At 38.0% G+C, this 12172-nt stretch overlaps 1 protein-coding gene across 1 annotated transcript in view; it reads left to right on the forward strand.

Moving 5' to 3' along the window:
* Positions 1 to 12172, forward strand: part of LOC107737251 (signal-induced proliferation-associated 1-like protein 2) — an 85160-nt gene that overhangs the window by 49500 nt on the left and 23488 nt on the right. The window contains exons 2-7 of the mRNA XM_016548715.1: positions 3536 to 5239; positions 5376 to 5503; positions 6308 to 6496; positions 9672 to 9846; positions 10176 to 10279; positions 11396 to 11553. Of these exons, the coding sequence (XP_016404201.1) occupies positions 3889 to 5239; positions 5376 to 5503; positions 6308 to 6496; positions 9672 to 9846; positions 10176 to 10279; positions 11396 to 11553 (2105 nt within the window). The 5' untranslated portion in view covers positions 3536 to 3888. The remainder of the gene's footprint in view (positions 1 to 3535; positions 5240 to 5375; positions 5504 to 6307; positions 6497 to 9671; positions 9847 to 10175; positions 10280 to 11395; positions 11554 to 12172) is intronic.

The raw sequence follows: 12172 nt of genomic DNA on the forward strand, positions 1-12172 counted from the left end.
TACTTTTAAATATGACTAAACCACCAGTAGGTGGTGGCAAATGTCTGTTTTAATGAGTATGTCATTTATTCATTAATTCAAACGATTCATTCAAACGGCTGATTCATTCAGAAACGAGGCAAGTGACTGTCCTTATGAATGGGCCACTGAATCATTGACTCACTCGATTCGTTCAAAAACGTGGATTTATTCAATAACAAAACACCGCTGTGTGTTGCTCGGAGACACACAACAATTCTTCTGTGGCTTTGATCTGAACTATTTTCGTCAGCGAAATTGAGCAAAAACAGTCAATATTTTGTCTAAAATCTAAGGCACTTAATTTTAACTTCTTGTTTATTGAAATACTATTGTATAAAATCAGTGTCACATTGCAATCGTGTTGATATTGATATTCAGGAAACATCATGGGCGTATAATGTTGATTACCTAAATCATATTTTCTAAATATCTTTTTTTTTCTACCGCATTATGCATCTATAAATTTCTGTGAGTTACTTTGTGTGTGCTGTCTCTCTCACACACTCACTCAGGCTGTGCATGCCTCATCTGGCACAACATAAATGCATTATCAGTTGCCGTTTACACTGAATGCAATTAAAATTAAAATCATTCTCACGCGAAACGACATGTTTACACGCGACTGTGAGTGTGTGCGTGGCTGTGACGTCATTGTCGGCACCGCTGGCAATAAAAGGATCGGCTCGGAATCGGCAAGACGTGAGACTGACCAGCCGGTCACCGATCCGGGCCAGTCATGTGAAAAATCGGCCGATTACGATCACTGGCCGGTCAATCGGTGCACAAATGGTTAGCACAAACATATAGGACTTTTCTGTTTTTTTCCCGGGACATTTCCTTCGAAAATTAAATTTAACCACCATGTCCTCAGCGGTCTATGGAGACTCCTATGTTCGTTGGTGCATCCCGAAACACAACACTTGTAATGCCTCTTTGGCGCTGACATTGTATCTCTAGCAGCTACAGCAAGAAAACAGTAATGGCAGACTGCTGCTTCTCACTCAGGGCGGTGTCTATGCTAATAGGGCAGAGAGCATCACAAATGGGCGGGACTTTCCAGAGTATGACATCATAATACTGAGAAATCTGGAACCGCTCGTTTGGAGAGACTGAATGATTTATTGGGATTATAAAAAAATGAGTGGGTGGATTTTTACCATTATAGGCTGGTTGTTTTCACACACTGTGGCCACACAACTGTGTTCAAACACCTTATAAAAGTGATTTTTGCATTCTATAGCACCTTTAATAATAATAATAATAATAAATTCCATACAGCAAATTCTATCATTATATATTTTGAAAGCTTGTTAATGGCAGTTTTTTGCACTATGGTAATGAGAATTGATGGCATTTGCATAATTGTCATGAAAATAATGTCACTGTGTGAAGAAAAAAAAATCTTGTTTTCCTAAATGCATTTTTGTGTTTAAAATGGGTGCAAAGTATAATTTATAATTAATTACTTTGCTTTTGGTGTGAAATAGAGTTCTAGACCATTTTTGGCAGTTTTTGTGAGATTCACCCCATCACTTGCCAGGATATCAAAGCTTTGTGTTGTTTTGTAAAAGAGAGACTCCTTACATGTTGCTTTTCCTCCTTTTAAAATTTAACAGCATTCTTTAATAATGAAACGGCTTGTCATTTGTGCACATATTATTTAGCTTTTGTCTGTTGCCAAATGCTAAATTTAGCCTGACAGGCCCTCTCTGTTCACGCCATGTTCAGTTAAGCCAGTGTTCAGTGCTGCTGGGAATGTTTTTGATCATTGAACTTTTGCATTTTCAATTTTTGATTACACACACATTTAAAAGCAATAATTCCGCTGCATCTCCTCTGGGGATGAACGTGTGTCACTTTGTCCAAATGTCAGTGCCATGTCTTTTAATAAATTACAGAAATTACCCCCTTTGCTTTATCTAGACATAAGCTGAAAAAGAATGTAATTTTAAAGGAGGAGTTATGTATTAAAGATTACAAATTCTTGATTAAAGATTACAAAAACAATTGTTTTCTTGGAATAATATGCTCCCATGAGTTGTGTACAATAAGACAAATGTATAAAATAAGTAAGGTCAATTTTGTTTTCATGTTGACATTAAATCACAGCTCTGAATCCAGTGAATTTTAGACGGGTATTGCAATTTGAAAAGGCAAACATTCAACATAGTGGACAGCTGGTGTTGATGCTGACACAAAGATGTGTTTTTTTTTAGAGATAGTTAAAGGTATTGGGGTCAGTGTGAATGTAACAGACAGACAGGATTGTGCGTCCAAAACACATTATTAATAAATGCCAGTTTAATCAGCTTTCCTTTCGAAGGATTATTTTTAGGTTGTCGAATTTCACAGTGTGTACCCGTGGCAGTGTCTGCCAGTACTGTAAATTTATACTCTTTTCCGTTCTCACTAGTACTTTATTTTTGGACGATATGATATTGGAAAGCTCTTTCCCTGAGTGTTCTTCTTTTCTCTGAGTTCATTGCACTAAACCAGTAATTCTTAACTGTTTTTTTTGTTTTGGTGCAGTACCCAGATTTTACATTGAATATCAAGTGGTGACCAAAAACAATACCAAAATCAAAACAAATGTTCTTAAATCATATATTAAAATGTATTGAAATTACTGTGAACTTCATAAGCCAAGTATAATTGGAATAGGCCTAGATTTAAGTAACAAAGTTTAACTTCATGTATGAGTTGATTCGATGTGCGACCTGTGACGTCAAAAAAAAAAAGAGGGCATTTTCGCCTCCCTTTTAAAGATTAATATTCCTGTTTATTTTGCAGTCCTAACAATGTATGATTTATGGTTAATTGCATTTTATTAATCACATTGTTTCTTTTCTATTTGAGAACCACTGAACTCAGTGGAAGAACTTTGATTTTAAAATTGTGATGGATTTGGAAAACAATTTAAGGTAGAGGTAAACGCATTGGTAAATCATTTTAATAATTTGTCATTTTCATTGTGAATTGTTAGGCCATTCATTCTGATTAAATACATCAGCTTGCATCTTGTTTTGCTATTTGTGAAAAGGACATAAAAAGATGTCCATCTGTCAAGTACTTTCAAATGCAAATTATGTAAATGAAACAAAAATTGCATTATTTTTTTCAAAGTTTTGTTAACACCTCTTGAAATAACCACACTGAATATCATTACGGCTTAAAACTGTATGAAAAGTAGTCTGGATCTATTTTGCTTTTTATCAGAGGTAGTAGAGTGCCTTGATCACTAATGCTTTTTCATTAAATTTTTATCTCTAATTAGGTTAAAAAAGTGGTACAGTTGTTATATAGATTATCCAGAAACGGCATGCATTCAGGTGAAATAGAAATGTGCTTTCTGAATAGACATTCAAACGCTTATTCAATTAATTGGCCTTTTTGCTGATGCTTTGTTCAGTTGAGGATTTTGAGTGCTTTGCATTCTTTCAAGGTCACATTGGTATCTCTCCCTCCCAAAAGGATTCTCTAATGATCTCTCTCTCTCTTTCTCGTTTCCTTCCAGAGCATCAGAGAGATCCCACCTGGCTTTGTTAAGCCTACATGCCTGTGAAATGACCGCATCTCCTGCTTGCCCTCCCATGGAGTGAGCAGTTGTCCTTGACAGTGAAACAGAGATAAAGAGACCCATTCTCCTCCTATGGATTACAGACCTATAGGTCTGAACGCCCTGACGTGGGTCAGTCTTCATTCACAGACTTCTCCCATCGCAGTCAAGCTCCTTCGCTATTCCATAAAATGCTGGAGTTGGAATTTCTGGTCTGGACAATTTAACGCCAGGTATGAATGTCCCTAACTTTAGGACCAGAGATACAGCAGACAAGGCCGTAGAAGCTTGAGAAGCACCTCACCTCAGAAATGCAGACTGATGATCTATTTGCCAAAAAGCTTCAAGCCTTGAATGGGGATATGGGACCTCCTGGTGCAAACACACAGGGAACACCAGCAGTGCCCAAGATGGGCGTACGTGCAAGAGTGTCAGATTGGCCACAGAAGAAGGATGGCCATGGTCCACCACCCAGATACGAAAGCCTAATGACGACCTTCCAGAATGGACAACCCAGTCAGTTGCCGGAAGATGTGGTCAAACAAAGCCCAGGTTCTCCTCTCAACCCCAGCTTTCTGGAGGCAAAATATGGACTTGGTGAACTTCTGAGCCACTCTCCTGGTAAAGTACACCACGCTCTCCAGAAGAGGAGCAATAGTGACGTCACCATCAGCGATATAGGGGCAGAGGACATGGATCAGACTGCAGTCAACCCCAATACAGGTGCCAATTTGCACCGAGAGTACGGAAGCACATCCTCCATCAATCACCAGGGTTTGCCCGATGAAGGTTTTTTTGGCAATCTGAAAGTTTTCCAGCCAGAACTCTCAGAGCAACCGAGCGCACCACCTCCGCATGGCTTTCCAGAATTTCGCCGGTATGAGGCCGCCATTTCTTCAAGTCTCCAGACTGCTGCGCAGATTGCAAGGGGGGACATTCTCTGCATTCCGAACTACTCAGACTATGTAGACAGTTCACTCTTCTACAGTCGGGAAAGGGAGAAGTCCTTCCTACAGCGACAGAAATCTGAAAAGGGCGAGACGTCCATTTTCCGCAGACTGAAGACTATGAAGAGCGAACAGCGGCAACTAAGCGAACATGACGATTGTAGTAGACACGGTCGTCCATTGAGTTTCCAGAGATGTTTCGCCCACTATGATGTCCAGAGCGTGCTTTTCAATATAAGTGAGGCTGTTACCAATCGTGCCAACTTAGCACGTCAAAAGAATATTACTACGGGGGCTTCTGCAGCATCCCAACATCAAATTGGTGGGGGAATGGACAGTCCTGACCCCATGTCTATTTGCGAGTCCCCTTTGGACAGCTGTGAGGAACTAGGGCAAAAAGCTTCCACAGACCCTGACGAAGGGGACAGGAAGAGCAATGGTTTGGTGCTGAGCTGCCCGTACTTTCGTAATGAGATAGGTGGAGAAGGTGAGAGGAAACTGAGTGGACCCCACAACAATGTAGGTGACAATTATACTATAGAGTCTACTTTAAGTTCACACTGCACTAATGCGGGGGTTTCCGTCTTGGAAATGTCCCGTGAGAATTACGCCTCTCGTGAAAACTACGCTGTTCCACGGGATTGCATCAAACGCTACATCATTGAGCACATTGACATGGGCGCATACTACTACCACAAATTATTTTTCAGTAAAGGTATGTTTTACAATCTAGACATTAATTTGATTGGTCTGCTTATTATAGCGATAGATGACCTCACTTGGTTACCAAAAAGTGTATCTCTCACTATATAATGTCGATCTTTTCTTACTCTTCTGACTTTTCTCTAAAGAGCACCAGAACTACTTCGGTGTTGATGAGAACTTGGGCCCGGTGGCAGTTAGCATTCGGAGAGAGAAGCTGGAGGAGGGGAAGGAGGGACCGCAGTATAATTATAGGGTCATCTTCAGGACCAGCGAGGTAGGATGGCATATGTAAAACACGCGGTTTAACATGCACCATTTACTTCATGCACCAAACTTCTGTAGATCCATTGGTTTTTGAGCCAGTAAGGTTCAGGGGTATAAATAAAGGGAAGCATAGATATGTCCAAACTTTTAATTTTATATATATACAGTATAATTGATTTCCATCTATAATTGATTTCCATCTTCCCATTAAGTGCATTTCCAGAAGCTTTTACATAATCTCCTCTGAATACAAATCAGACCTGCCTCAATAATAGCATTGATTGTTTTGAAAATCAGCTCAAGATGGATGATGTTTGTGGCGTACTATTGAATTTTTCCATGTATGGTGATATAAATTACCTTACTGTACTACATGATTCTCACCACTGACGCTATAAAAGTCCCAACCAGTGTGGCTTTCAAAATGGCAAGGGATCTTTCATATGTGGCCTGCCAGGTTTTTTCCTAAGAGTGACTGGATAGTTTGCTGAACTGGCGGTTGAGCATACTGTAGTCCTTTTGCTAAAAGCCAAAGCGTTACTTCAGCATTCGCCACAGTTAGTTGAACTCAATTATTCATCTAAAAGGTTGGCAGGGCATGTCGCTGGATTCAGCGCTGTTGCAGGGACACTCTTAGAGAGTGCTTTGCCATTTGAGAAGACAACGAAAGAGAATGGTTTATCCATCTGTTCAGGATTCGAGCATGCTGTGTATTCATTCAATGGATACATTTGCCCAGTTCAACCAAAATTGTGGACTCTTTCCTCCTTTTTACGAATATAAACTTCTCTCTCTTTACTCTATACATTTTCAGCTCACCACTTTGAGAGGCTCAATTATGGAGGATGCCGTTCCCTCCACGGCTAAGCATGGGACTTCCCGTGGACTCCCTCTTAAAGAGGTGCTGGAGTACGTAGTTCCTGAGGTCAACATTCAGTGCCTCAGACTGGCCACCAGCTCACCTAAAGTTCTAGAACAACTGCTGAAGCTAGATCAGCAGGGGGTAAGTACTGTACTAAAAGCTCTACAGTCAGTTTTACACATAGAAAGGGTGTGGATAAATTACTTGATTTAACTTTTTTTAAATACTATAAACTAGGGATGCACCAATATTTCGGCCACCGAAAAATATCGTCTGAAAATGGCAATTTCGGTTTTAGGCCGAAAGACAAAAAAGCGACAGGAAGTTTCTATGTAGTATACTTGTTCCTGTTTGTGCCAAGTGCATCCAGAATTTTCGGTTTTGGTTTCAGCCCAGAATTTTCATTTCAGTACATCCCTACTATAAATCATACATAAAATAAAAATGAATAACTAAATAATTATTTATATATTTAGTTAAATTCATATTTTGCACTGGAACAATATTGTCTGATCTGTTTATAAATCACTGCAATATTAATGCAATTAAATAAAAATTATATGCAATTGACAATTTTAAGCAGCGTCCTGCAGTGTGGCATGCTGTAATTAATCTAAATATGTTTTAAACATTTTTTTTTATTATTTTACCATTGGATCATTTACCGTTTTTATGTTCTTATATTAACTGAGACTGCATCAAATATATTCGTTTATTTGTAATGCCGTATGACCATTTAAAATGAATTTTTTAAGTCATCAGTTTATTGATTAAAATTGATTTGCAATCTTGTAAAATTAATGTTGCAGTTACAGGACGTAAGAGACACTGTTTCCCTTATACGGATATGCCAATTTATTAAAAAATTGAATGTTAAATATAACATGCACAAATATAACACGTTAAATATGACATTTTTTACATTTACTACCCTTTGTAAGTGCTTAAATGGGTAAAATATACAACAATAAGCATTTCCCACAATGCAGCCAGGCTGTAAAACGATCATACCACCATTTGGACAGTAAGAGACAGTTTGGCTAACACAAACTGACAGGTGGGAATAAACCTTCATTCGCAGGGATGATTCATTGCATACTGTGTACAATGTTGTGAACCATACATGTCTGCAAGGCTTGTAATTACGAAGACATAATCAAGTGGGGGTTTAAGAAACCATCCATTATATCCTTCATACGTCCCATTCGCTTAGTTTTAATGCATACTGATAAAACCAGAAACAGATGTTTTAAACTTCTTCTGATGATGTGATGTCCTTAAAAGCTGTTGTTCATTTGATAAACTTAAGCAAGATTGAGCTTGTAAAGTGGTTCCTTTGGACAAGGCGTCTATCAGATGCCGCTGATGGCCTTGCAGCATTTCCGTTTGAGGGTTCGGATTGCAGGTGTGTCAGGATGAGACAGTGTTTTACTAAAGAAGCCTTTTATAAAAACAAAGATCCAATTACTTATTGACAGACCCAGACTTGCACATCTCAGGGCTAGAGTGGAACAGAGAGATGAGCAGTTTTGTCAGTATGTTGACTGAATGGAATCTGAGAAGCAGTTAAAGTCTTGATCGATATTACAGCCACACGATGGCCAGAGGGGAAATCTGAAGAGTAACGCTGTAGAACAATGAATGCATGGAGAGAGGTTAGTTGTAAAATTAGTGTTGGTAATTATTTCAAGTGGTATTTTGTCATCTCAGATCAATCAAGTTCAATGAATACCTTATTGATAACCTCACTGTAAAATGGTAATAAATTTTTCGCGGCATTTCCAGCGTTCAGACAAAAGATAACTAGTTTTCAAGGTAAATTATTCGACAAAACCACAGAAAACATCACCATGGCAACCACCTAGCCACACATAACAGCCACTTGACCCGTTTGAGACGCTGCCTGTGACCAGCGACACTTAGGGTGAAAATGAAAGAAAATCATTGCTCTTCTTATGCTTTCTTGAGTCCCCGTCTTTGTCCATTTCTTCATCTCGCCTCCATACTCTCCCCCAGTTCTACCATTTCTGATAATGGTGGGGGGGGTTTTTCCCTCTAGAGACTGTTGGTGGCATTTTATGGCACAAAAGCCATAGCAATTGTAAGAATAGCACTAAAATTGCTTTTACCATTTTTGAAAAATTGGTACAGGCTGGGAATTACGTGTGATTTCGGACAATTACCATAGACTTCTTAAAATTCCTTCGTCATTGTAAACCTGCACTCTTCAGTTTGTCATCCGATCAGCAATTCCTATTATTATAGATGTTAAGTATCATACTGTTCATTATTTTTTAATAATTGTGCAGAAAAATGTCTGGCTCCTTTTTTTTTTTTTTTTTGCCTGTCTGAAACCATAGCTTCTTTATTTAGTTTATGGCTGGTATGTGTGTCTCATACATAATGCAAAAGTGGCATCTGAGGCCAGTGTGCATGTCATTATGTGTCAGGCTTTTGCGTAGATTGATAGCACTTAACATGACTAAATCACCACTTGTGGTAGGCGATGTATATCACCATTCCATGATATGCTTTAAGAGTGCTTTTGAAGGTTTCCTGTACAATGTGCATTGAAGATTGTATAAATATATCACTCTTTACTGTGTTCTCTTATAGACTTGATGCTGTTACATGATAAATCATGCCATGTAAAATGTAAGGGACAGTATTGATATTTTTTAACATTGTTCATTGAAATAAAGCGGTAAAAATATCACTTACATAAAATAGAAATATTAGATGAAAAACATGAACTTGGTAACTAACTGAAATAAGTTGAAGTACTATAAGTACTGAAACTAAAACTGAAATTAAAAATAAATTAAAGCTATATATATATATGTGTGTGTGTGTCTGTATGTGTGTGTGTGTGTGTGTGTGTATATATATATATATATACACACTACCAGTCAAAAGTTTGGGATCACAATGATTTTTAATGTTTTTTTACAGGAGTTTAAAATAGAAACCATTATTTTATATTGTAATATCATTTTGCAAGATTACTGTTTCTTTTCTGTATTTTTGATCAAATAAATACAGCCTTGATGAGCATAAGAGACTTACTGATCCCAAACTTCTGAACGGCACTATATATATATATATATACGTATATACTGTATACTATATATAACTGACCACAGAATTCAGCAATTGGTCAGTCAGAATCAAGTATTCCAGAGAGCCATGTAATAGGTGTAATTAGGGCTTTAGGATATAATAACTGGTTCAGACTGAAGAGTGATACATAAAAAACTTGTCAAATATCATAACAATGATTGAAACTGATTGAGTTTTTACTCTTTGTAAATTGTAGCTGAGTTACCAGCACAAAGCGGGCATCCTGTACTGCCAGGCCGGGCAGAGCACAGAGGAGGAGATGTACAATAATGAGACTGGTAGTCCCGCACTGGAAGAGTTTCTGGAGCTGCTGGGTCAGAAAGTCCGACTGAGGGGGTTCAACAAGTACAGAGCACAGCTGGACAGCAAAAGTAAGTGCTGCTCTCACGATGATATCCTCAAAATGTTTGAACGTTTGATCCACTTTCACTGCTGTGAGTCTTTGACAAGCTAGAAAGCTGCTTGGCAGCTTCAGGTTCATTTCTGAAATGGGTTTTGTTAATACCATATTTTTTTCTCAGTCAGTGCATATAGGGCATTGGACAGTTTCTCATAATCTCTTAGTCTGTGCAGATGAGCCATTTGCAAATTAATATTGAACTGCAAGAGACTAGTTTCATATTTCATCATCAGTGTATGTGTCTTTTCAATTTACTGCCTTTATACTGATGTGTGTGATATAATTGTATCTTTTCTGCAGCGGACTCCACTGGCACTCACTCTCTCTACACCACCTATAAAGACTTTGAACTGATGTTTCATGTCTCTACAATGCTGCCCTACCAGACAAGGCACAGATTTGATGTCTTAAGTGAAGAGCAGGGACATATCAGGGATAATTATGTAATTAGGAATGTGTCATTTTCCAATGCAGTTCAAATGTGAAAGGCTGTTCTTATTTATTTGGTGGAACAAATTTTAAAAGATTTATTTCCTTCATCCGCTGTACTTTTCAATGGGCGGAACAATCCTAATAGAGTCTGCCGCAGATTAATTTACCACCATAGCAGCTTTCCATCAATGACTTCCTGAAATCCCCATGGCTACACTGAGCTCAGTCGGATAATAAAATTGAGATTTGTGCTTTTAAAAGAAAGCTGTTTTTACAGAATGAGTAAAAAGAGAAGTAAAGGAGACCTTGCCTGGTTCTGTCTGGCTGATTTGTGGGATTTGTTGTTTTCTGTCCATTGGATCGTGGTCCGATAGGGATTATCTTGGGAAACAAGCAGGTGAAGATCTCCACAGCTTTGAGCTTTAAAGCCAGTACATCTCTGATCCACTTTTTTTCCTTTGGTGACAGAGAGATGAGCCCAAGGGATATACAGTAGACTACAGCTAAACCTTTACATTTACATGTGAATATCACTTGCATTCATGTAGAACATTATATTATGCTATTGACCATTCTGAGTGAGCTAGGTGAGGGGAAGGAAGTGGATGAAAAGGAACAAATGTGAGAAAGGAGTTTACCCGCATCTTCTCTCAATGAGATGTGGAAACAGGTGTCTTTATGTTAATAGTTAATATACTGTAATCGTATTGTCTGTATCTCAGAAGATCAAAGTGTCTGAGGTTCTTCACGTCTTATAACATTTACACATTACTTAAGCTTTCTTACAAACAGTTATTTAATCAGAATGCCGTAATTACTGACTGACTATAGTTAATTACATGTGGATGTTTCTGTTTTGTTTTTTGTTTTTTTTTATTTATATTAAAATAAAATCTTGGATTTTTTAATATTTTATTTTGTTTTTATTATTTTATTTCTCATGTGATGCATGCATTTGCACTTTTGGATAGTGTGTTTGAATTTATTTTTGATTTAGGTTTCTGATTGTATGGCATTAACTGTAACTAGTTTCTTGTTAAAAGGTGCACTATAATGGCTTTATTCATATTATCTGTTCCCCTATCCAGCTACTGAGGAAAAGGCACATTGGAAATGACATCGTTACCATAATTTTCCAGGAACCAGGAGCTTTTCCATTCACACCCCAAAACATTCGCTCTCACTTTCAACATATCTTCATCATTGTCAAAGTTCACAATCCTTGCACAGAGCATGTATGTTACAGGTAAGATGTAAAATGTCAATTACTCCTCATTTTTAGCTTAGCCTGTAAAATAAATGCTTCTGTTTTACAATAAAGATGGTGGTTTAATTTATACATGTCTTTGCTGAAATAAATACAGTTTTTTGCTAAGTCATACCCAACCCACCCTGAATAAATCCAATTTTGTAAATGGTGGTGGGGGGGGGGGAGCTTGGTGACAGTCAGGTTTGACCTCTCAGAACGATAGGGAGGATTAAAGGATAAGATCGAAGGGAATTCAATTTCCAGTCTTATTTACTCAGTGTGTACCTCTTAAGCTTGTTCAGCGTAACATTGCAGAGAGCTGAGGGAGGCTGGAACCTAGCTCAAAGCAAAATTGCCTGTCTCATCTTCTGAGCAGATCTGTGAGAGACTGCTGCAGAAAGATTTCTGAATTGATGTCAATGTTGAAGTCAAACGGAAAACCTTTCTATGTATTTTTCTTTAAGGGGCAATGTGCTTCAGACTATTTTACATAAAGTGAATATACTATCTCATATCCCAGCTTAATTTGTGGAGATAGATGTAAGCCATTTATAGGTTGATTGGATTAATGACCCAAAAAAGGATATATAAAATAAATATATTAATAAGATCGGAA

Source organism: Sinocyclocheilus rhinocerous, unplaced genomic scaffold (genome assembly GCF_001515625.1).
Source record: "Sinocyclocheilus rhinocerous isolate Xijiao unplaced genomic scaffold, SAMN03320098_v1.1 scaffold1275, whole genome shotgun sequence".
In the NCBI taxonomy this organism is placed as follows: domain Eukaryota; kingdom Metazoa; phylum Chordata; class Actinopteri; order Cypriniformes; family Cyprinidae; genus Sinocyclocheilus; species Sinocyclocheilus rhinocerous.